The 25,205-nt window shown below is 38.6% G+C and overlaps 3 protein-coding genes across 4 annotated transcripts; all 3 read right to left on the reverse strand.

The window, feature by feature from the left end:
• Positions 1–835: 835 nt before the first annotated feature.
• LOC131344556 (protein rapunzel-like) lies at positions 836–3,949 on the reverse strand. The gene is made up of 2 exons (XM_058376936.1): positions 3,809–3,949; positions 836–2,454 (listed from the first exon to the last, which is right to left on the reverse strand). Exon 2 carries the CDS (start codon positions 2,391–2,393, stop codon positions 1,218–1,220), a length of 1,176 nt encoding a protein of 391 aa, XP_058232919.1. The 5' UTR covers positions 2,394–2,454; positions 3,809–3,949; the 3' UTR covers positions 836–1,217.
• Positions 3,809–21,751, reverse strand: LOC131344559 (protein rapunzel-like). 2 transcript variants are annotated; one of them, XM_058376941.1, is made up of 5 exons: positions 20,940–21,751; positions 18,683–18,770; positions 16,040–16,105; positions 5,844–7,536; positions 3,809–5,812 (listed from the first exon to the last, which is right to left on the reverse strand). In XM_058376941.1, exon 4 carries the CDS (start codon positions 7,486–7,488, stop codon positions 6,808–6,810), a length of 681 nt encoding a protein of 226 aa, XP_058232924.1. In that variant the 5' UTR covers positions 7,489–7,536; positions 16,040–16,105; positions 18,683–18,770; positions 20,940–21,751; the 3' UTR covers positions 3,809–5,812; positions 5,844–6,807. The 2 variants fall into 2 exon arrangements, with proteins under 2 accessions (XP_058232924.1, XP_058232923.1); XM_058376940.1 differs by lacking the exons at positions 16,040–16,105; positions 18,683–18,770; positions 20,940–21,751 and adding an exon at positions 8,535–8,693.
• A 929-nt stretch (positions 21,752–22,680) lies between these two features.
• LOC131344557 (uncharacterized) lies at positions 22,681–23,894 on the reverse strand. The gene has a single exon (XM_058376937.1). The coding sequence runs from the start codon at positions 23,892–23,894 to the stop codon at positions 22,722–22,724; it is 1,173 nt and encodes a 390-aa protein (XP_058232920.1). The 3' UTR covers positions 22,681–22,721.
• Between the last annotated feature and the right edge of the window lie 1,311 nt (positions 23,895–25,205).

Below are 25,205 nucleotides of genomic sequence, written 5' to 3' on the forward strand. Positions count from 1 at the left end.
AACTAATGAGCGAAGACGGAAGGGCCCTCACCCTGAAACTACAATACGTAGTCGATAATCCCTGTTTTCAGTGAAACTGTAATATCAGTGGCTCAGAGGGAGTCAGCTCAGGTTTTGGAGGGAGAAATCTTACTAAATGAAAACAGAGGGGTCTCTATTTCATTTCATTCTGGAATTAGAGTTCGTCAACAAACACCTAATAAAGGTTCATAATGCGCATACACAGAACACTGTCTCATTCCAGACATGTATGTTCATGTATGTTCACCGCCTACAAGTATGAGAAGACTCCCTTTCAGCTTTCTACTGGTTTTGAGGGAATTCATTTGGGGCTCTTAGAAATGTGAGGATCGGTGTCTGATCTTATTTAGATCTGCTCATTTATGCACCATGTCAGCATGAAAAGTGATATACGAGCACGACTGGAAACTTCACCCTCAAATGGTAATTCAGGCAGGCTGCCAGGTGCTCTCAAAGGCTTCTTTTAAACCCATAGTGCTGGTTCTTACAAAGGAAAAACCTCTCGTCATTGCTCTGGGTGAATTGTGCTGCGTACAACAACACAAAGCTGCAGCCCTCAGAAGGTTCACAAGCTCACTCCTCAGTGGGTTTGGATAAGTTCTGGGTGCTGATTAATTTCTATCTAGCATATAGTGGATGTAATAGAGCCCTCTCTATCTCACTCAGGTCCTAGTAGTGAGGAGGGATAAGATACATTGAGCAGTTGTATGTGCAGGTTTCATTATGATGTAAACTTGCTACGTTATGGTATGAGAGAACTTGGGTTAAATTAGTAAGTAATATGTTGAATTTGGAGAAAAAAAATATTCTAAAGTCAAGTAATGTAACTTTATTTATTGATTATTCATTAATGAGTATGGTAGAAATGGGAAGAGTTACTGATGATAATTAGTACAGAAGGATTAATATGCTGATTTAAAAAAAATAAAAATAAAACAATATCAAACTTCTTTTCAGTCCATTTTTCCTTCTTAATAGCCTTTGTTCTTCGAATCTCAGTCAAAATCTGTCTGGATTCTATAATTAAGTGCTTTAACATCATCATCATGAACATCAACATCAACAACAACAATAATCATAGATCTTTTGCAAAAAAATATACAGTCCATTGTTGAATAGAAGCCTTAAGATTCCACAGTGAGCACATAGTGAAGACTCTGATTGGCAGCAATATATTTTGTCTGATCTACATTCCATTATTCTGAGTGGATACAAATGTGGGCTTTTTTGTGAGAAATATAATAAAAGTCATCAGGATTGAAATTATTGGCTTCCTCCACTTTCTTAGAGCGACTGATGGTATGGACAAAGCAGTTGGGAAAACTCTTGCTCAGGGACTCAGCCACAGCCTCCACGCCACCTTTCTCATTCTCTATTTGATCCTTTATCTGGTTCTTGTTGAGTGGTTTAGGGTCTGCAGTGAAAGACACCACAATCCTTATTTTATTATTGCAGAAATGTTCAAAATAATTGTCACTTCCACCATTTATATGGCGCTGTTTGCCAAACAGAAGCTTCAGAAGTTTGGTTTCATCATCTTTAAACACCCGGACTGACCAGGAGACCCAGTAATACTTCTCCACAAGAGCATCCAGTATGAATTTAGTAAACTCAGGGTCGACACTGCTCTGCTTCTCCTTGACTTTCTCATCTATATCAATCTTGGCTTGCTCAGAGAAGTTGTTCACACATTCATCCACTGCCGCCTTCATGCGCATCTCCACGTCCTCCATGCGTGCGAGCCATTTCTTCGCCAATTCCTCTTCCACGGTGTCTTCCTTTAGTGCAGCGTAGCCCATCAGTGAAATGATCCCAACCACAAGCACCTTCTTCAGGCTAGCACAGAATTCCTCCACTGCCCTCCTGCTCCGCTGCTCAGTGGCCACTATAGTGTCCAGCATTGTCTGTCCAGATTTGTTCTCTTTCACGATACCTTCATACAAGCAATCAAGGTTCTTGTCTCCTTCATATTCCTCAAAGTGGATGATGAACTCTTCTCTCTTCAACTTCTTAAACTTGGGTTTGGCTGTGAAAATATATTTGAACATTTCATGCTGGTTGATTATCTGTGTGTAAAAAGTGAAGTACTCCATGTTCAACGATGATCGCTGCATCGCCAGCTCTGTTTTCTTGATCTCACTCTGGACCTTTTCCAAATTCTGGTTGACCTTGTCAAACTGCTCAGCAAGATACCTAGCCTCTTTGCCCTCTGGGTTGCTTAGGAGCTCAGCCGAGACATTAAATACTGCCTCCAGGATGGGATTGAACTGGCCTACAGTGGCTGCCAGGATCTCACAGCCTTGGCCTAGGATCTCCACTCCCTTTTCGATCTTGTCCCTGTTCTCCAGGAGCCATTCTGCCACACCACTCATATTGGACGTCAGGTGATGAAAACGGTTTTGTCCTAATCCTTTAACGCGGCAAACGTTCTTTCTGGAACACAGCAAGAAAACAACATTTCTCAGGAAAGTGATTCAAATCAATTGCAGAATCAATGCAGCCTCATGTAAAGGTCACATTTATTTAAAAAATATTATGGGAAGTATATTATATATAAAATCTTAAAGCTAGCAGAAACAGTATGGACTTTATCTGGAATAAAGTGCAGTTGTGAATGCAAGATCGAGCTGAAGTGAAGAAATAAAAACTGGATATGCCGAGTACGTTATCAGGAACGTTGGGTTTGTGTGCGTTGTCCAAAGAAATCCAAGGTCTGTATTTATGTGTCTATGTATAAATAGTCCTAGTTCTTTGATATACCCCGAGGCAAGATTCCAGTGTTAGTGTGAAGTACATAGTCATACGCCGGTTGCTAGGGTGTTCTAGGTGGTCACCATGACATTCCAGGTGGTTGTTAGGTTGTTACAAGTTAGTTGCTATGGTATTGTTGTTGTTTGCTGTGGTGTTTCCTTAGCAAGCCTCAGAATCCTGCCCCGAATATGCCTTTCAGGTTTTGTGTGATTCCGTCTTTCACGTGTTGCAGCTTAACTAAAGTAAACTCTGTCTCGCAATGAATGATTCATTCGCAGGCTATTAACGTTTTCATTGTCATCGACGGTTAGGTACGTAAGAGTAATTTGACACTACAGTTTTGAATCAAACGTCCTAGGACCAGATTGTTTTGCATATTATGCAAATTTCAGTCATTTGCATAGTGCAGGTAAAGGTAAACGTTTGTTACCTTATTTTACACAAGCTATGCTTGACTAGACATAAAGGTTCAGCAGAACCCCTTGTGGCCAGTGTGTGTAACAAGGTGCTGTTTTTAGTGGGTTTCTAGAGGTTGCCGTCATTCACGATTCATGACGATTATAGATTGTTAACCCTATTAAATGCCTGCTGAGAGCTAATGGGCCAGACTGAAAGCTGACTGGCTGACAGAATACCTTATTTCAGCCCAGTCGTAATTAACTTTCAATGCTTCCTATAGAATCCAGTGTTACAGTTTAACAGCACCAACACTATTCACTTTGACCATTAACAAGGTCTTTTATGTTACCCTAAAACCTCATCCTTGGTTGCTATGTGTTATGCAAGTCATTGTTTACTTAAGCACCATATCCGGGTATTCAAAAACATGTCCTTATCAAAGCTAAGAAAAAATTAGCATCAACATTAACACTGTAGACGGGTACAAAGAGCTCTTTTGTATGCCACTCTATGCACTAAACCTGTATTTTTTTTGCTCTTTTAAAGTGGCTGAGCAAATAAAAAAGGAAAAGAAAAGCAACAGAGCCCCAAAAGGACAAGATCAACAACAGCCGAGAGGAGGAAAACAAACACTTACAGTTAGACGGTGAAAAGTGCAGCGGTGCCCTCTGTGGTGTTTCAGTGAAGTCCAGTGGTGCTGATGAGCTGCAGATGCCTTGGCTCGGTGCGTATTTGTAGCCGCTGCATGTGGCACTCCCACTTTGGACGGGTTCCATCTCCTCCACCCTCACAGAGAGGGATGGGTAACATCCGGGAACTGTGCCCCATTCAAACGCTTCCTCTCTGCTTTGTGGTTTACAACATTACCAAATGCCCTGGGCCAGTGAAATGTTTTTTCCTCCGGAAAACCTCCCAAAAATTCTCTGCAGTGAGAGCGGAGTTTTTAGAATTACCAAATAGTAGCAAACATATTTTTGAAAGTAAAAGTAAAAGCGCCTTAAATTTACCCTGCCTAGGTTAAGCTAGACGAGCAGGTTTGTTGTGTTTTCTTTGGCATTCTGTGGGTTAATAAAATGCTAATTAGCAAGAGATCTGAAAGGCTAAACATTTCCTGACATGCTGCTGCTCAGTTTCAGTGAAGTAAATAAATCATTCCTAATGAAAAAGTAGCTCATGCTGATTTGTTTGTACCTTTACTGTAGATCCCGACTACATTTGTCAGCAGACAGGCTTAAGCAGGTGGCAAAAGTGAAGTAGCAGTAGCATGGGAATTAGTGGGAATTAGCCTCAGGCCTTTTCTACATCAATGCTTTCAAGCGTCACTTACAAGTAATTACATGATCGTTACCTGAAAAAAACCATATCTGCTTTATGTGAAATATTACATTTCATTTTCTAAATATTAATTCGGAGGAAACATGCCGAGACCAGATGATATGCCACAAGTATGAATAGAATGCTATTTCATGCAATCACAAATCTTTCAGAGATTAATGATGTGGGTAGATCCTTACCGTGTCTCATTATGTGCAATATGTTTGTTAAATCTAAATTTGGAAGAACCACATGCAATCCAGATCAAGTGTCATCTCAATGTTTTTTTCATACAATCGTTCACGTTTAACATCCTAACAGGGATATTAACTGAACCTGTTGCAGAATAGCAGTTTTGACAGTAGTGCAGCTGCATGTCACAGGTTTATATTAATCCACTCTTTCTAACGTTATGTTTTAGTCCAAATGTACACAGGGACTGGAATGACTCTGATATTTATACCGAAGGCCATTCAGCACATTCTAGACTGTTAGACTGTACAGCAAGGTGTTGTGGAAGTTCAATAACTCATAATCGCACTATCGAGTGTTTCCCAGAGAGAACATGGCTTCCCTAATGAATCTGGTTCTTCTCAAGATTTTATCATGGCAGGAAGAAGGCTTACAGAGTTTTTCTTTGCAACTCATAGTTTTAGTCTTGCTCATATTAGGGATCTAAATGTATATCCGGATTTCAGGTCCGTTGTTAAAAGTGCTACACGTCTAAAAATAAAATAAACTGAAATGAATATGTAATGTGGGATAGCCTGCTGTGGAAAACACTGAGAGGCCTGGGTGTATGGGGAAGGCAATTGCTAGCACCTCCTACATCTGCTTTTGTGCATTCTCTTGGTCTTCTTTATCCACTTCCTGCTCAGCCTCTACTCATCCACCAATGAACACAGTGTAACCCGAGAGAGGAAGGAAGCAGATGCTGTGTGTGGCGTATGCACAGGCTTGTGATGCTGACTCATTACACTGCCCTGAGTAATAGGCCAGGGACTGGTGTGGTTTAATACACAGAGAATAGTATTTTGTGTTTTCCTAAAATCATATTACATGTTGCATTTTTGAAAACAAAGTGAAGGTTGTTTAGAATGTAGTTAAAGCTTGGACTCACCTATTGGATGAACTGAATTGAATTGAATTAGACATACTGCCAGCTTTAAATTCCCTTTTTCTAGTTCCTCTCTATGAAATAACTCAGCATTAACATTTGCATAAAAACGTTTGTCATAGTTAGTGATAGCATTTGGGCTTGCGTCATATCACTTCAAAAATCAATAAAATGTGGAATTTGGACAGAGCAGTTTGCATATGACTGTACCTGTGCAAAAAAAGTATGCATATGACTGTACCTGTGCAAAAAAAGTATGCATATGACTGTACCTGTGCATATGACTGTACCTGTGCAAAAAAGGAGATCAGTCAGGATCTCCTAAAAATATCCGTTCATCTTCATCATAAATTTCTTTTTTTTTTTTTATAGAAAGAACATGGCACAACCTCATCTCTGCATAGAGGAAGACATCCAGAGAACGTCAGTCACTGGGTAAAGAGGAGCCTGAGAATTATAAGATACTTTGTGTGTTTTTAATGTATAACATACAGATATATGGGATATAGGGATAATTAATAATATAGGGATAATAAGGGAAAATTCAGGTTTGTGAAAAAACTATGTAAGACACGATTTTTAATTCTTGTAATGACAGCCAGGGTCATCCACGAGGGTAGATTGTATTGCAAGCATTTCCAGGTATAACATGCTAATGTAATTCTTTGTAAAGCCTGCAGATGTCACTAGCCTACTGCTGCAAAACACGCTCACTTGCATATTGATCTGTGTTGAGTACCTGAAAAGCATGGCGTGAGCTACAAGTCTTTAAAATAGACATCCTGGGACTTTTACAATGACCATATTAATAATGATTTCATCTAAATTGTTAGCATTTTAAATATTTCAGGGACTGCTTAATGTGATTAAACAACACACCTTTTTTCCAAGCTAATAGTCAGTAAAATAAAACTCAATGAAACAGTATGGTCCAAGATTCAACAAACTGTTAAAATGAAGAACACTGATAATACACAAATATGTCTACAGCTTTACTATATATTCAGCAATACTGATATTGATATATACAGCCATATAAGATGTTGAATAATTGGTAGAAAATAAAAAAAAGAGTGGAATTTTAAGTGCTAATCTAATTAAAAAAAAAGCATAGATAGAATACAGGAAGAAAAAATAGTGTTCTCACATGCAGAAGAAACTAAGACAGCTGTGGATTAACAAAATTTCAGAAACAGAATTTGGCATCACTTCTCGCTACACTCAGCCAGGACTTCTTGCATCTTGGTCTGAATGTTGAAGACCTTTTTGCCCCATTCTTCCTGGAACTCCTCCTCATCATCCTCAGTGACTACATAGTAGGCCATCAGAGCTATGAGGCCGATGTGGAAGAGGTAGGTCAGATGAGCGCATTTTGCCTCCATAAACTTGCTGTTCCTCTCGGACTGCTCTAGGTAATATTTCAGTAGTGGCCTCCCGAATGGACCATGCTCTTCCATGACGGCATCATAGTATGCATTCAAATTCAGGCGACCTTTTTGTTTTCTGTAGATTTTCTTGAAATCCTCTCTATAACCATCACTTTTCGCGGGGTTCTTCCTGATGCTGTCTACCATGTTCTTGAAGGCTTTGTACTGGGTCTCGATGTTCTTTTCCAACTGGCCGTAGTTCGTGTTGATCTCAGCGATGTGGATCTGGTCCAGCAGCTTTTTGTTCTGCACAGAGATGCTCTCCAACTTGTCATGAATTTGCTGGAAGTCCTTCTCCAGCTTGTGGGTGTCATCTTCCACCAAGCCTTTCCTCGCTGCACCAACCAGTGTGGTGACGATACCAAACAGAGGGTTGAAGGTTGAGGCGAAGGAGGACACTGACTCCAAGCAACCCAGCACTATGGCTGCAGTGTGTTTGATTTGCTCCTTGTCTACCATTGATGCAGAGTGGTCGCTAGTTTAGCTAGCCTTTGGTCATGTGGGGTTCTGAAAAAAAGGGGGAAAGTTATTAAACACTGCAATCACTGCTTCCTGCCTTTGACACACAAAGACCTCCAGTCATACACTATCTACCTCATTTCTAGGAACTTTACTATAGAAATCCTCCTGGTAACTAGAGGAAGTAGTTTAAAGCCAAACACTGGGTGGAGTGTGTTTCACAATGGCTTCAGAAATCACTATTGTTTTTTTTTTGGTAATGTTTAATAATGTTGTATATTAAAAAAAAGTTGTGTCCATGACACAAAAATCATGGGATGCAGGAATAAGATTAATTTAATGTCATTGTGTTCATTATCCAGGTTATGGACAATCTGCATGTTAGATATCTGATTTAAACAAAGACACTTCCTGTTTAAATCAGTTTCATCATCTCATCTGTACCATAAACATTTCACAATTCCTTAATATCACTGCTGTATGTGTAGTAGGTTGCTGACAAACGTTTTTAAACCACCAAAGGAGAATTATGTAACATTGAAAAAGTCAAAATGGTAGTCATCTTCTTGTGGTTCCCAGCTAAAAATCTCAGCATAAAACGTTTGGGAAACCAACATAGCTTTCATGAATAAGGTGGAATATTAGGAAAATATTGTAGCTAGTTAATAAAGGCTGCTGAAAGCAAGTTGTGTATTCACACAATACATTTGATGTTGAATCCCAGGCTGTAAATCTGTCTCTTTTAATACCAACCCCTTAGCCATTAGCTGAGCTTGTAGCTCCATGTAGCTACTCTGCTATTGAGTCAAGCATGCGAAAAAATAACCAAAATTAACTCTTTCCTGTGCATTCATGTAAAAACCCAGATATACACAAAATATAGAGACTACATCACTGCCAATTATCAGGGTAACTGCTTAACTTAAAATAAAAATAACCCAAACACTTGACCCTCAACCACATCAAGCAAAAAACATAAGTCTAAAATGGCATGAGGCATACAGCAACCAGGACAAAGGAAAATGGACCCAGGCTAAGTATCTTACCTGCTATATTTTTGTACCTGCTTCCTTCCTAATAGTCCTACTGTGTCCTTAGTGCAGCTACTATATCAACCACAGGCTGGAGATAGCGTCCTTACCACTGTGCTATATAGGCAGGCTAAGGGAGTGACTCATGTTCGAGAAATGCTCATTGGTTTTTTTTTTTAAAGGGGGGGTGTTTTGGTGGCTTCCGGCCCCCGCGTGAAAATAATGCCCTGAAGCTGTTTGCCTCAAATACAGTGATGAAATTTTCTCAGCAGGTTTATCAGCCCACCCTGCTACAATTAAAAGTTAACAGTACAACTGTTAACAGAGTTTTTAATTACACTGTTTGCTTATGGCCTGTGTAAGGGCTCATCTCCATCATTCACTATGGCAATATATGTGATTTTGCTTAGCTTGTCATTTCTATGGAACTAATGAATTAATAGCCACTCCCACAAATGCAGTGAATAGCACAGAAATTATTGATATATATATTCTGGTGGAGGAGGTGGGTGAGAGGAGGATGTTAGTCAAGCTGAGATCTATTATGAACACCACCCCTCACCCCCTGTATGGGACTGTGGAGATCCTGTGTAGTTCCTTCAGCAGCAGACTGCTACACCCCCAGTGCAGGAAGGAGCGCTACCGCAGGTCATTCATACCAGCGGCTGTCAGACTTTACAACATTGCATTACGGTGATGTTCAAATGTGCAATATTTTTATATTTTACAATTTTATATAATCTTACTTTCTTTTACTATTTGTTTGTATTGTGCAATATTTTTGTCTTTTTAAATTTCTTTCTTTCTAGTTTTAGGCTAAATACTGTTGAACTGCTGTGACAATTGAATTTCCCCACTGTGGGATCAGTAGTTTTTTTTATCTTATCTTATTATATTTTACCAAGTCTACTTATTCTGCATGACCGACAACCTTTTTTTGTTTGCTTAAGCGTTTTTGAATAGCATAATTGATTAATTTTCAAGGGCATAATGTATTATAGTACAGTTAATTTTGATCTTGTAAACCATAAAGGTTATTGATCCTGCTAGACTAATGGCTCATCTGCACGCTGAGCTAAAAGCAACAACTCCAGAGGTCCTGCATAAAAACCTAAGTGAATATATGCGGATGAACATTTCTTTCATTTTTTTCATTAGTTTCCTCTAATGCCCACACACATGTGATGGTGGCAGGTGAAGCAGAGTTCCAATATGGGTCCAAATTACACATGCACCTTAAATAAACCCTGCAAAATCTCTCAATTTATTTACACTTCATCAGAAGATTTAGCATCATGGCATTCCCGTTAGTGTCCCCAGCTGCTAAAAAACCCCTCAAATAATCCAAAACTTTATTTCTATAGCACATTTAAAACAACACCCATTGACCAAAGTGCATTCTAGGCAACATTAAAACACAAATAATAAACAACAATAAAAATAATAAACAATCACAAAGTCAATATAAACCTAAACACTCTAGCCAGTATTAAAAGCCACACTAAAAAGATAAGACTTCAAGCTCAACTTAAAAGCATCTATAGAAGGAGCAGATTTAATGTGCATAGGAAGAAGCGTGGAGGTAAAAGCATGGAGTAGCCAACGAAAAAGCCCTATCACCCTTTGATCTTAGCCTTGTTTTAGGAACATGAAGAATCATCTGGCTAGATCTCATGTTTCTTGAATTTTGATGGGGTACTAGAAGATTGGAAATATATTTTGGTGCAATACCATGCAGTGCTTTAAAAACCATTAACAAGACCTTAAATTCAATTCTAAATTTGATGGGCAACCAGTGTAATATAATAATAATTGTGGTAATACTTTCACTTTTCCTTGTGTGAGTCAGGAGCCTAGCTGCAGAGTTCTGCACTAATTGAAGACGAGATAATTGACGTTATATATAAAAGCATGAATGACAGTCTCCAGGTCTATAAAAGAGAGAATTGGTTTAGAGTTTAGAGATTAATCAAAGTTGATAAAACCCAGCCTTAACAACACTGGTGATCTGTTTATCTAGAACAAAAGCCAAGTTCATGACAATACCCAGATTCTTTACATAGTCTGCCACACTAATCGACATAGAAGTCAATCTACCTATGATTTTATTAGACGCAGAAGAGGGTCTAAAAACAACACACTCAGTCTTATTCTGATTTAAATGTAGAAAGTTGCTCTTCAACCATGCCTTGATCTCACCTAAACACTGAGCAAGTGCATCCAAGGATTGTGAGCCTTTTGAATCGACTGGGATATACAACTGAGTGTCATCTGGTAGAGATGATACATAATATTGTATTTTCGAAAGATACAGCCTAAAGGGCACATATACAATGAGAATAAGATAGGCCCAAGAATGGAACCCTGTGGCACACCGCAACGTAATTTAGCCAAAGAAGAGCACAGATGACCACTGGAAATTGAGAATGATCGGTCCTTTAAATATGATTTAAACCAATCTAATATCAACTTCCCTTAATATCAACATCCTCCAAACGGCTCAATAAAATATCACGGTCAATGGTATCAAAAGCTGCTGTAAGATCAAGATGAATGAGGATAATTATCTTTCCGGAATCAACTAATAAAATATCATTAAAAACTTTAAGAAGGGCAGTTTCTGTACTATGACAAGATATGAAGCCTGACTGAAACATGTCTATGACAGCGTTTGCATTTAGATATGGACGTAGTTGAGATAAAACAATTTTCTCTAAAACGTTTGATAAAAAAGGTAAATTGGGTATTGGTCAGTAATTATTTAAAACTGTACAATCTAAATTAGGCTTCTTCAAAAGGAGCTGCACTACTGCATGTTTAAAACAGGCTGGAACAACTCCACTAATTAAACTACTATTGAAAAGAGATTGAATAGTGGTGCCTAAAAGATTAAACAAATTTAACACCAAACGAGGGGGGATAGGATCGCTGGTGTAGTATGATTTAAGATACGTTCCAACTGTACTAAGGAAATTGGTTCAGAACTAATAAAGGAACTTGAGGAATTTAAATGGAAACCATCAGTTTTTCAAGGAATAATCTGTGCCCAGAAATTATCAATTTTATTTACAAAAAATTGTAAAAAGTCCTCACACATCTTTTGATCACCCTCAACAGAATTAACAGGAGCAGTTAAAATCACTTTATTAATTGTTTTAAATAAAATATTAGGCTTCATTGAATTGCAGCCTATAATTCTTCCATCTTCGCTCAACCCTTCGACAATCTCATCTAAAATGTCAGTGCAAACAGAATTATATGAATTAAAATACTCATCCACACTAACAGGGTTAAAAGACTCTAAATTGTGGTAACATCGAAGCTAAAAAGGCCTCTGAAAATCTAGCAGATGTAGAAGTGTTTATAGAAAGAGAGTAATGGCCAGCCCTTCTGTTGACAGTATTTAACAAAGGAAGTGCAGCATCGAAACAAACAAGTAAATGATCAGATAAACAAACGTCATCCACAACAACATTCATGACAAAGAGGCCCAAAGACAATACAAGATCAAGGGTATGTCCATCCTTATGAGTAGCTCCAGTCACAGACAGAGTAAAATTAAAGGAACCAATCAGCTGTAAATATTCAATAACCAATGGCTTGAAAGGACAGCACACATGTATATTATATCTCCAAGAATAAGAAAATTATCACAAAGTAACTATGCCAGATAAAAATTCTGAAAATTCGGTAATAAAATCCTTGTTGTACTTTAGAGGCCTATATATAAAAGCACATAACAAGGATGCAGCAGAATCAACGCTAAATGATTGCAGTTCAAAACTAGAATAAGATCCAGACAGTTGACAACATTTAAAAAGAATTTTATACACTGTTGCAACGCCACCACCTCGCCCAGAAGTTCTAGGAGAGTTAAAAAATGAATAATTAAAAGGAGAGCGTTCTGATAATGGACTCAAGTCCAAAGCATCAAGCCACGTTTCAGTCACAAAAAGGAAGAAACAGACATCAGAGTCAGGCCCCCACAGCAAATTGGAGACATACCCAAACTCCACTTGGTGGCATTCTTCTTGAGAAAGCTGACCAACACCGAGTGGAATTATGACAATGGTAACAGATCCAGACTGTCAAAGTGGTGACACTGGTTGACCTGACACCCATTCCCCATCTATACTGATCACAAGAATCTTAAGTAGATGAAGACTGCCAAGAGTCTGAACTCCTGTCAAGCACACTGGACTCTATTCTTCATGTGCTTTGATTTCACCCTGTCCTACCACACCAAGGCCGATTCCTTACCCCAGGTATACCCGACTGCCCCTTGTGAAGTTACAGAGGTGTGTATCCTATAGTCTCATTTGGGGGGGCCCTGACTTGGGACTCAGACAGAGAGACTGGAACACCCAGACAGGGCCAAGTGAGAAAGAAGTTTTTGCAACCCTCCTACTGAGACAAATTATCTGACAGGGACCCATACCTATCTGGCCATGGGTCACCATGGCACTCACGAGACACAGCAACTACTACAAGTACTGGTGGCCTAACATTGCCTGCACTGTGCCACTTCTGCCACTATCCACACCTCAATGACTTTAAGCCAACTTAGTCTTTGATCCTTCCACACTGCATCCCCCTGAAAAACCCCTGAAGAAGTAACCCCACCAATTCACCCACAGCTGGTTCTTGAGAAGTGAACAGGTGTGGAAAAAGGCCTATCAACATCTAGAGCATGAAGCCCAACTCACCAAGAAGCCACCAAAATATTGTGACCTGTGCAAAGACCTGTGCGTCACAAAAGGCTGCAGAAAACTGGGACACTGATACATACGCCCCCTCAGTGGCTTTACCACAACTTACTGCCCACTGTCTTGCACTGCAAGCCAGGCAAGTTATCAAGTTATTCTTCCAAAGAAGCATACATTGCTTCTTATAGTATTGTGAACCATATGTCAAACATGGTGCGGTGGTAGCTCAAGTGGTTAAGGCTCTGGATCGTTGACTGGAACATCAGGTTTCAAGGTTTAGCACTGAAAAACTGCCACCGTTCAGCCCTTGAGCAAGGCCCCCACCCCCAGGGGTGCTGCATCATGGCTGACCCTGCACTCTGACCCCAACCCCCAAAGAACAAAAGAAGAAAAGAATTTACTCTGCAGTAATGTATACGTGACAAATAAATACAACTTAATTTAACATTAGAGTACAAGGCAAAATAGCTAAGTTAAAATGGCAGACGTACCACACACAGACACACCACACAATTGTTGTGGTGGATTTTTTTGGGTCAATCCTGGTGTCTATGAGATATATTACAAAAGAAAGCAGACACCGTGTTCACGTGACTTTGGGACTTTTGGTTCATTTTTAACAGATTATGCTGATTATTATAAGTGATATAGTAATATACACTGCCCTTCCCCCGAAAAAAAGTCACCACCTGGATTTAACTAAGCAAATAGGTAACAGCCTCCCATTGGATAAATACTGCATGGATGATTATGTTTCAGCTGGCAACAAGTTATTTAACCCTAACTGATGCAAGGAGTAGCTGCTCATTTCTTAAACAACCATGTCAGAAGACACATCCTGTGGTCGTGGAAAAGATAATCTGTTTCAGAAGAGTCAAATTATTGCATCATGCATCAAGCAAAGAAAACATTTAAGGAGATTGCTGAAAATATTCAAATTGGGTTAAGAACTGTCCAACGCATTATTAAAAACTGGAAGAATAGTGCGGAACCATCATCTTTGAGGAAGAATTGTGGTCAGGAAAAAATCTCGAACGATTGTGATTGGTGATGACAAACGTTTGGTTAAATCAAATCGTAAAAAAACAACAGTAGAACTCATGGCTATGTTTAATAGTGAAAGTAAGCGCATTTCCATATGCACAATGTGAAGGGAACTCAAGGGATTGGGACTAAACCACTTATCAGTGAAGCTAATCAGAAAAAAGGTTTCAATTTGCTAGGGAACATTGGACTTGGAGCAATGGAAGGTCATGTGGTCTGATGAATCCAAATTTACCCTGTTCCAGAGTGATGGGTGCATCAGGGTAGAAGATGCCTAGTGCCTACCGTACAAGCCTGTGGGGGCAGTGCTATGATCTAGGTTTGCTGCAGTTGGTCAGGTCTAGGTTCAACAACGTTTTGTGCCCAAAGAATGAGGTCAGCTGACTACCTGAATGTACTGAATGACCAGGTTATTCCATCAATGGATTTTTTCTTCCCTGATGGGATGGGCGTATTCCAAGATGACAATGGATTTATTGGGCTCAAAATGTGAAAGAGTTTCACACGTGGATTGGCCACCATGGACTCTGTCCAGACCTTAACCCCGTTGAGAATCTTTGGGATGTGCTGGAGAAGACTTTGCACAGCGGTCTGACTCTCCCATCATCAATACAAGATGAAATATTAGTGTGTGTGACTTTTTTTTGTTGGACAGGCAGTGTATTTTCTAGCAAAATATCTGTCTATTTTATGATTAACGATCGATGATTTTTGAACTCTTAGAACTCTTATAAGTTTTATTATTTTTAGTTTCCAGTAAAAGGCATAATTTGACACGATTAAGCTTACGCTAAACATTAAGGTTCTCACAGTAGAGAAATATGCAAATTAGTGTGTTTTGTATCATTAGTCTAGTGACACCTGTAGGTTGTACAAAGAATTACATTAGCATGTTAGCCTTAAAGTACTTGGCATGTTATGACCCTACACAAGTAGCCTATAATACCGAAATGGGGGAATTTTAGTTGCTTCTTGACTCTTTATTCAGTCACTGACTTTTGGTGCATGGCCTACTCCAGGAGTTAAGGTTATATCATATTCTGACACACACCTTTTATAAAGTCTACAAGACTCACTTGCATTTTTTACATATTCCATTTTCAGATGTATGGCCACAGTGAAAATAAAAATTACTTTTACATAGTTATATTTTGCTAGGACTATAGAATATTTTATTGAACAAAAGGTAATCAGGCAAGGATGCTGTCAGGCAAAGAGTGTGAATGTGTAAATATGTTTTTAAAAATAATGGAGCAAGAAAGAAACCATACCTCAAAAGGTAAGTGTATCAGACAGCTAAAGGGTCTGTTGAGAAGGATTTTGATCTGCTGAGACTGAATTTGGGAAGCGCTCCATGGACCACCTCGGCTTTGTTGTTTCTCAAAGTCTACTTTTGCAATCAAAACTCTGAGACTCTGAAAGGTTCTTTGACAAAATAACAGGCCTAACTGTTATTTTAGTGAATATCTATATACTAATAATATCTATTAGCCTGCAAATCTATTTAATGTTTAAGTATGTTAGCCTTTACAAAAGGATTCCAAACCTCATAATATATTTTTGCAATTCCATGTTCCTAAACTACTCTACTCAGACTGGACTCATTCAGACACACAGGGATACAGGTGTCCAAATTTAGCTCACCCACACCATCTTGAAGAGACACACCCTGACCATCCCAAAAAAAGTCAAAGACTCTATAACCAGGAGTTTTATACGCGAGTATACAGTACACAGGTACAAAACTAAACCCCAACTTTGACTTCTCACCTGTGAACATCCTGAGGAGCCAATTGCTTCATCTTCCTCTACTGGTCCTGCCACTTCTTCGGTCTCCTACAACAGCAGAGAAGAGCATCAGCAAAGAAGAAAATTCGTAATTGAAAAACAGTATAATTAATTTAGCTCATAACAATTAGCTTAGCTCACAAAAAATGCACAGAAACACCATTACTTATCAAACAATGGTAGGGTTTGTGTGATATTTCTATACTAGTAGTAGTGCTGTATCAGCACACTCAAAATCTAATGGGGTATGTTGAACATATTTCAACATATACCACTTTTTTGACCAGGAGATGGCGAGCGAGTGTTTTTTTTTTTTGAGAGCAGATCCCTGTGATGTCACCCTCCCTAAACAACTGGACTAAACAAATGAAATAAAGGCAATATTAGGCATCCAAGTCAACTGGTTATTTGAAAAAACCCCACTAAGGTTCATTTCTTGTACTTTTAAAATAAGGGGGGGGAGTGAGAATATATTAGTATCTTTACATTAATACAGTTACACGTTCATTATCCAACAAAGGTAGGATTTGTTACGGTGTGGAGATTAGCAGTCAGTGCTTAGCACCAAGCATGTCCCTATAAGAAATAGTTTTATACCATCATATGTACAGTATATACTTTCTTGTCTAGTCTGTTAGCTAATTATAGGTAATTCAGTTCATTCACTCCATGAAAATACCCCAAAGAAATAATCTTTTTTTAAAATCAGTGCATTTGTCATGATTGGGTCCCAAGCTGCTTGTGATCATTTGGGTTAAATAGTTGCCTAAAATACACAAAAGATTTTTTTTCCTCCAAGTTTTGTAATAGGCCCAAATTCAGAACCTAAAAAAAAAAACAAAAATATAGAGAGGGAACAGATGTATAGAACATTTACTGTATATCTAACATCCCTGATCAAATAGAATCTTGTGTATTTGGTGTCATAAAACAACTAAAACTGTACATATCTTTTTCTAACTATTTTATATTTGAAACATTAGATGGACCCACAACTGTTAGCGCTTGATACAGCCTGCCTATGTCCATGTGATCTTAATATATAAAAACACAAATTGAACATAATTTTGTACCAAAGTTTTGCAATTTGGGACAGTACAATTGCAATGAAGAAAAGATCTTTCTGAGCAATCGCCAAAGAGGAAATGAGAGTGATTGATGGTGAACTGAAAAGAGAGCAAGAACTCTAAAAAGAAATTGTAGGCCAAGCTGCAGCAGAATATGTGAATGTGCCAAAACCTGGGAGGAGGTACAATACATAGCTACAGAAACCTTGCTCTGCTTGACCTCCACTAAGAACAAGAACTGTACTTCAAAGACTTCACTAAGGTGCAATGCTTCCAGAGGCAACTACCTTGAACCTATATAACCTAAAGCCAGCCTGCATGTGAACATGATAGTTCTTATTTCAAATGAAAAGCTAAACAAAAAAGAAACTAGTGTCACAAGTTTCTAAATGCTTGGAAGAATTTACCAGTTAATTTCCTTAGAAAACTGCTCCTGTGAATACGGATACTTACCCTGCTGTCACGCTAAGAGTTCTTAAGTTCAGCTTTGTGTACTGCTTCTTATAGTAGACTTTTATGCAGACTCTTTTTTTAAACATACAGTCAATCACTGTTTGTCTTTGGTGAACCCTTTTTGGGTACAGACACTAGAAGCAACACCCTGAGACAGAAATCAGGGATTCGTCTGCACCAAAGGCAAGAAATCTGAACAAATTCACTTAAATGCCTGAGGCAGCGTGGTTGGATTTGGTTCATACAAGAAAAATGAGATTATAAGAAAGATTCTGAATATTAACTGTAATCTGGATATTCAGAAGTGTAAATACTCGAGTCTTGCAAATTGTTGCTTTTTAACAAATGTAATTTAGATCAAACCAGGTAATGCCATGCCTCTCCCTTTACCTGGATTTGATTAATGACTTTAATCTGAAGTTGGCGTTGTTTCTCCTGCCATGTTTTATTTTATTCTACTTAAAAGTGACCATGCATACACTGGGAAAAAACTTCAGAGGCAGGAACAACAAAGCGTCATAGTGAGTGAATTCCTCTCATTGCTCAGAGTTACAACTGGTCTCATTGACAAAGGAACCGGTTTTTAAATCCTGCTCTTACGGTTATTATTTTGTTCCTACCTGCCCACAATCTGCCCACGAACTCGTTTGCTTTAACTTCTTAATAAATGAACAACCTGCCTAAAGGACTGACACGTTTATTTTAATGACGTTTATTTTAATCTGGTTGAGATGTCTCCGTATCTCAACCAGATATCCTGTGAATATTTGTGGCAAAATTTCAAATAAACAAATAGTACACATACCATGTGTATCTGCATTTTTATACTTCTGCAACACATTTGTTATTTGTTTAAACTGAATGATGTAGGCATATTCATATTCACTGACATGTGACAGTAAAAAAATGTAGATCTTTGTGAGATAAAACATTTCCGTTCCTTATATAAACTTTTTCCATGTGCAAATGTAGAATATACTTTTGTTGTATATATTATGTAATTTTAGGATTAATTTAATACGTATGTAAGAAACTCAGATTGGGATACTATATGTAATTTATTCATTACCATAGACTGACATGAATTAAGAGATCAGAATCTTACCATTGTTAAGAAGACTGTATTGGAACTCACTCTCATTCTTAAGGTCTTCTTTTAACTTGTACCCAGGATTTTGTTGAGCTGGACCTGCCTGTGGAATACAAAAGAAAAAAGCAAAATTATTATTATTAATTTTCCTCCCTGATTAAACATGACAGACACACACAGTCAGAGCAGTGCACAAACACAGAGCTACACAAACATGCACAACTTCCACAGAGAAGTGTGTGAACATGCCTAAAGTCTAAAAACCTGCTGTTGAGGTAAGTATAGTAAAAAACAAAAGACAGGTTTTTTTTAATAAGCTGTGTGTAGAGATGGATTTTTATTCTTCATTTAAAGACAGGGAGTGACTCAGAGAAGAGCCTTGATGCATGTCCTCCTTGTCCCCTGAAAGATGGTGGGTCAAGCAGTGCTTGAGGCATGGAGGGAGCTGTGAGGGAGCTTGGAGGGAAGCTTGGGGAGAGCTGAGATGGAGTTTGGGGGAGCTGTGAGGGAGCTATGAGAGCGCTTGGGGGAGCTGTGAGGGAGTTATGAGAGAGCTTGGGGGAGCTGTGAGGGAGTTATGAGAGAGCTTGGGGGAGCTGTGAGGGACCTTGGGGGAGCTGTGAGGGAGTTATGAGAGAGCTTGGGGGAGCTGTGAGGGAGTTATGAGAGAGCTTGGGGGAGCTGTGAGGGAGTTATGAGAGAGCTTGGGGGAGCTGTGAGGGAGTTATGAGAGAGCTTGGGGGAGCTGTGAGGGAGTTATGAGAGAGCTTGGGGGAGCTGTGAGGGAGTTATGAGAGAGTTTGGGGGAGCTGTGAGGGAGTTATGAGAGAGCTTGGGGGAGCTGTGAGGGACCTTGGGGGAGCTGTGAGAGAACTGAGATGGAGCTGTGAGGGAGCTTGGGGGAGCTGTGAGGGAGTTGAGATGGAGCTTGCGGGAGCTGTGAGGGAGCTTTGGTGGAGCTTGGGGGAGCTGTGAGGGAGCTTGATGGAGCTGTGAGGGAGTGTAGAGCAGTGAGGGAGTGTAGAACAGTGAGGGAGTGTAGAGCAGTGCAGAGCAGAGCAGGGTGTGACAGCTGCTTTAAGGTGGGTGTGTGCGATATGACCTCACCAAGAGAACAAGTACAGAGGCAAAACAGAAATCAGAAGAAAACCCTTCTACATATCTACAAATGTTTGTCCCCATGTGTATGTTAGGGTGTGTCTACAGTCATCTTACATCGAATTACTTTTGACTTCAACAAAACCTGGACATGTAAGAACATGAAGTAGAGGGAAAAGTAATTTTTGTTTCCAGTCTGTTGGACTATTTGTCACAGGGCTTTTGTCTCTCTTTGCTATTGTATGCTGGCTAAAATATTTTTTAAAGTTTTATTTAACCAACTAAAAACCTAGAAGTATATTTTTTGCTATATAGATTTATAATTTTTTCCTGCTACCAGAAAAAAACAGCGACTGCACCTATATGATTACCTGCTTATAGAAACTGCAAGAAAATTAGCATGAGGCTCTCACTATGAATGATCAAAACAATGAGTATTTTTTTTCTTTAAAAATCTATCCTAAAACTTGTATATGGAGCGAATGGGGAATTTTTGTAATGACCTCATTAACAATATACTTTAATCTAAACACTCTAATTATTTTAGGTTTTTCTATGTGGTATTAAGGAAAAAGTCTTGGACTGTTAATGCGGAAATATACTGGCAATATTCTAGACTTTTATTTTAAGTTGCTTTGTGCTTCTACTTTGAACAGGAAAAAAGAATTCCTTCTACACTATATGTTTTCTATCCCTGATTTTCCCCCTAGTGTAAAGGCAAGTCATGTTTTAAGGTGGTGGCTCTGACACTTTTGACAAATCTGGCAACCTTGGAGGTGTGACCTACACACAAGTGATCTAAACACCCATAATCTGAACTGGGAGCCAAGAATATTGACATATGTACCTATGCATATGCAGAAAACTTTGGGAATTCACCAACTCTGAATCCAGCTCTACATAGTGAGTAAGGAAAAAAAATTAACACACACCAGCATACTTTGGCCATTTTTGTGGACTGTATTTTTCTGTAGAGATTATTTTCTAATAAGCTAAATAAATATTTAGTGTGATAACCAGCTGCCTTGCTAACTAGCCTAAGGGCCGGGTTAATGATAATAAAGTAACAAATCAAGGATTTTTAGAGCTTCATTCTTTATATATTATGTTAATCTGATCACTATGTCTAATTTTTCACCCCTGAAATCTGACCATCTTGTCTCCACCCCCTCACCTTCACAGAGCCAGTGAACAGCCTCTTCTGGAGCGCACAGCTGGAGTACAGCCTTCATTTTCTGTGTATTTCCCTCTCAAAATGGCTACTGCATTCCTGGGAATGCAGAGCTGTGAGATGACTGGAGCTCTCAGAGCGACCTCTGGTGTTGTAGAACTGTAAACACACACACACAGGTCTGGAATGCTTAGGAAAAAAACATGAAATTTAACAAAGATCTAAATATGTATATTTGACAAAGATTTATATTTTCTCAAAGCACTTAGGGTGCAATCCATTATTTTTCAACTTGAAGCAATCTCAAAAGTAACTGCTCAGTCTTCCTGGTCCATAATCCAGGTTATATAGAGTTTTCTGTTATGGTGTAAGTTATAATAAAATAATTTAAGTATATTATAGTATATATAGTAGCTCTAACATCTCTGTAACTCTGCAGCACTTAATGCTGGATTAGTTTCATTAATGCTATGCATTTTTACACTAAAGTCTATTGTGTAACCCTTCTGCTTATATAACTTGCAAATAACTCAGTGTTTTCAGTTGTTTATGAGTAATTTATAATTCATACATATCTATTATATTCTACAAACCAAAACACATTTAATCCTGTTACTGTTACTCAACACTGTTACTCTTAAATGTGTAATAGGGTCAAAATGAGCAAGGTTGAGATCTTAAGCATATAATAAGCAAACACCTAAAAAAGGGCTAGCTAACGTCCATGCTAATGCCATGTGGACATACAGAACATTCTACAGACTCAGACAAATTCTATTTACTTGAAATTAATATTTGAATCTATAATTTAGGTAACACTGTTGAAATGTGAACAGTTTTTCCTAAGTAAGAATCCTAATATAACTAAAAAATATAGAAAAAAATAAGAAAGGGCAAACTTGCCTTTGTCTTCTCATGGCATTCAGTAATTTAAGACGATGTCACTTCCTGTGGAACATGTGATATGTGGAATATTCCACACATTTAACAGGGGTGAATGTATTCAGGTTGAGTCAAAATTATGGAATAACTGGGGTTTTTTTCATTTAAAATGAATTATTTCTAAACAAATGATGGCTGTGCAAAGTAATAATAATGCTAATGCACCAAAAGAATCCTTTTTGTAGTATTTTAATGTTTATCTTTCGACTGAAGTGCAGTCACAGAGTGAGAAAAGATAGCGGTTACAGTATTTCAGAATTTGCAAATCAGAGCAAAATTAAATTAAAATTAAAATTAGAAATATATATTTAGGTTTAATTTAGGTTATAATGGAAGGAAAATAGTAATAAAAATTCCCTTGGACCTCAGACACCTCAACATTTCTCTCACACTTTCACACAAAATCCCATGATGCTTATGCGCATACAAATGACATGCTACTCTAATAAAATAAATAAAAAAAGATCTGTGTTACTATTTGCAAATGATTTACAAATAATTTTATGTTTATAATTTGCACAAAAGTTTTTGAGACAGTTTAGTTCGAGTAAAAGAGTGTTATGTAGGTAATGCATGACACTGTGATTAAATGATGCAATGATTAACTGAATAAGACAGAGACGGAAATACAGAACAAATCTAAGGCCTTGTTTCCTACCTAAAAGTCTTCTTTAAAACTGTCATTAACAACAACAATAATTATCATACATTTGTAAATAATCAAATTTCAATAAACAGAAAAAATGTAGAACTCATTCATTAATAGAAGCCTGGAGAATCCAGTGTGAGCTCGTATTATAGACTCTGATTGGCAGCAATATATTTTGTCTGATCTACATTCCATTATTCTGAGTGGATACAAATGTGGGCTTTTCTGTGATGAATATAATAAAAGTGCTCAGGATCGAAATTATTGGCTTCCTCCACTTTCTTAGAGCGACTGATGGTATGGACAAAGCAGTTGGGAAAACTCTTGCTCAGGGACTCAGCCACAGCCTCCACGCCACCTTTCTCATTCTCTATTTGATCCTTTATCTGGTTCTTGTTGAGTGGTTTAGGGTCTGCAGTGAAAGACACCACAATCCTTATATTATCGTTGCAGAAATGTTCAAAATAATTGTCACTTCCACCATTTACATGGTGCTGCTTGCCAAACAGAAACTTCCAAAGTTTGCTGTCATAATATTTAAACACCCGGACTGACCAGGAGACCCAGTAATACTTCTCCTTAAGAGCGTCCAGTATGAATTGAGGGTCAGGGTCGTCACTGCTCTGCTTCTCCTTGACTTTCTCATCTATATCAATCTTGGCTTGCTCAGAAAAGTTGTTCACACATTCATCCACTGCTGCCTTCATGCGTGTCTCCACCTCCTCCATGCGTGCGAGCCATTTCTTCACCAATTCCTCTTCCACGGTGCCTTCCTTTAATGCAGCGTAGCCCATCAGTGAAATGATCCCAACCACAAGCACCTTCTTCAGGCTAGCACAGAATTCCTCCACTGCCCTCCTGCTCCGCTGCTCAGTGGCCACTATAATGTCTAGTATTGTTTGTCCAGATTGGTTCTTATTCACGATAGCTTTATACAAGCAATCAAGGTTTTTGTCTCTCTCATACTGCTCAAAGTGGATGATGAACTCTTCTCTCTTTAACTTCTTAAACTTAGGGTTAGATGTGAAAATATATTTAAACTTTTCATATTGGCAGACAATGTTTGCATTAAACTTGAAGTTGTCTTTGTTCACCGATGATCGCTGCAATGCCAGCTCTATTTTCTTGATATCACTCTGGACCTTTTCCAACTTTTGGTTGACCTTGTCAAACTGCTTAGCAAGATACTTAGCCTCTTTGCCCTCTGGGTTGCTTAGGAGCTCAGCCGAGACATTAAATACTGCCTCCAGGATGGGATTGAACTGGCCTACAGTGACTGCCAGGATCTTACAGCCATGGCCTAGGATCTCCACTCCCTTTTCGATCTTCTCCCTGTTCTCCATAAGCCATTCTGCCACATCAATCATATTGGACATCAGGTGATGAAAAAGGTTCTTAACCTGTTACCGGAGACAGACGTTCTTTCTGTAACACAGATGCAAGTGATATCAAAATCATCTCCAGAATCAATGTAGCCTCATGTAAAGTCACATTTATTAAAACACAGATTTCTCTGATGTAAACTGTCCTAGCCATACATTTCATAACCAACCTTCCCCCATCACTTAGCCAAACTGTTATTATGGTGAACATGGACAGTTTTCCAGGTACCTACACACAGTTCCTTTACACATATCTGCCTTTAAAATCAAGTGTTTCTTTACTTTCTGCATCCTGGAAAACCAGGTCACGTCTCCATTATGGAGGAGTTTCATGGAGAAATTGTGCATCTTTGTAAGGTCTCAAAAACCTGCTATATTGACATTGCAGACAGAATCTCCGGTCAGTATTTACTTAAGTTCCGCAAGCACAAGACCTTTCTTTCTTGTATCTATTATAACCCAGAATTTATCAAACACATCCACATTTTGACAGGTACAAATATCTCTTTTGTATGCCACTCTTTGTTGAACCTCCTTTTTGAAAGTTTAAAATAAATAGGAAAAGTAGCAAAAGGACAGAAATCAACCAAAGCTGAGAGGATGAAAAAGGCTTACTGTACAGTTATGTGCAGAGGTGCCCTGTGTGGTGGTCCAGTGAAGAGCTGCAGCCTCCGTGGCTCGATGCACATTTATATCCTGAATCTTAGCAGCACTCCCACTTTGGATGGAGGGGAAGGAATGGGAAACGACCTGTCAATTTTTTTTTTACTGTTTATTTGTTCAGTTTTTGACTTCTACTCTGCTTTGTGAAATGCTTTGGGATGACAGCCACTGTCCTGATAAACAGAGAGTTGATCTCTGTAATAACAGTAATGCTAATTTTTTAATTAAAAAACAAACAAACAGGTATAACAGGTATAAACAACAAAATTAAAATTCAGTCTGTCTTGCTTTGGAGAAGGTTTTATAGATCAGCTCTGGTATTTATCTATCATAAACGCTGTCAACCTTATGTGGACGACAATAACCTCCTTATTAATTTACATAATATTCTACACATGCTGTATCGGCATCACACAATTGACTACACATACATGCACAATATAATCACACTCTCCGGTGTCTCCCAAATGAGGATGGGTTCCCTTTTGAGTCTGGTTCCTCTCAAGGTTTCTTCCTCATACCATCTAAGGAAGTTTTACCTTGCCACAGTTGCCTCAGTCACCTCAGGCTTGCTCACTTGGGATAACATCTAGGACTGTTTGTCTGTTTATATGTTTGTTGTTTTGTTATGTT

The sequence above is a fragment of the Hemibagrus wyckioides genome, linkage group LG23, assembly GCF_019097595.1.
Source record: "Hemibagrus wyckioides isolate EC202008001 linkage group LG23, SWU_Hwy_1.0, whole genome shotgun sequence".
Taxonomy (NCBI): domain Eukaryota; kingdom Metazoa; phylum Chordata; class Actinopteri; order Siluriformes; family Bagridae; genus Hemibagrus; species Hemibagrus wyckioides.

What these genes read in the sequence shown, in the direction of transcription:
- LOC131344556 (XM_058376936.1), bottom strand. Translation starts at nt 2,393, where the DNA reads ATGAGTGGTGTGGCAGAATGGCTCCTGGAGAACAGGGACAAGATCGAA.
- LOC131344559 (XM_058376941.1), bottom strand. Translation starts at nt 7,488, where the DNA reads ATGGTAGACAAGGAGCAAATCAAACACACTGCAGCCATAGTGCTGGGT.
- LOC131344557 (XM_058376937.1), bottom strand. Translation starts at nt 23,894, where the DNA reads ATGATTGATGTGGCAGAATGGCTTATGGAGAACAGGGAGAAGATCGAA.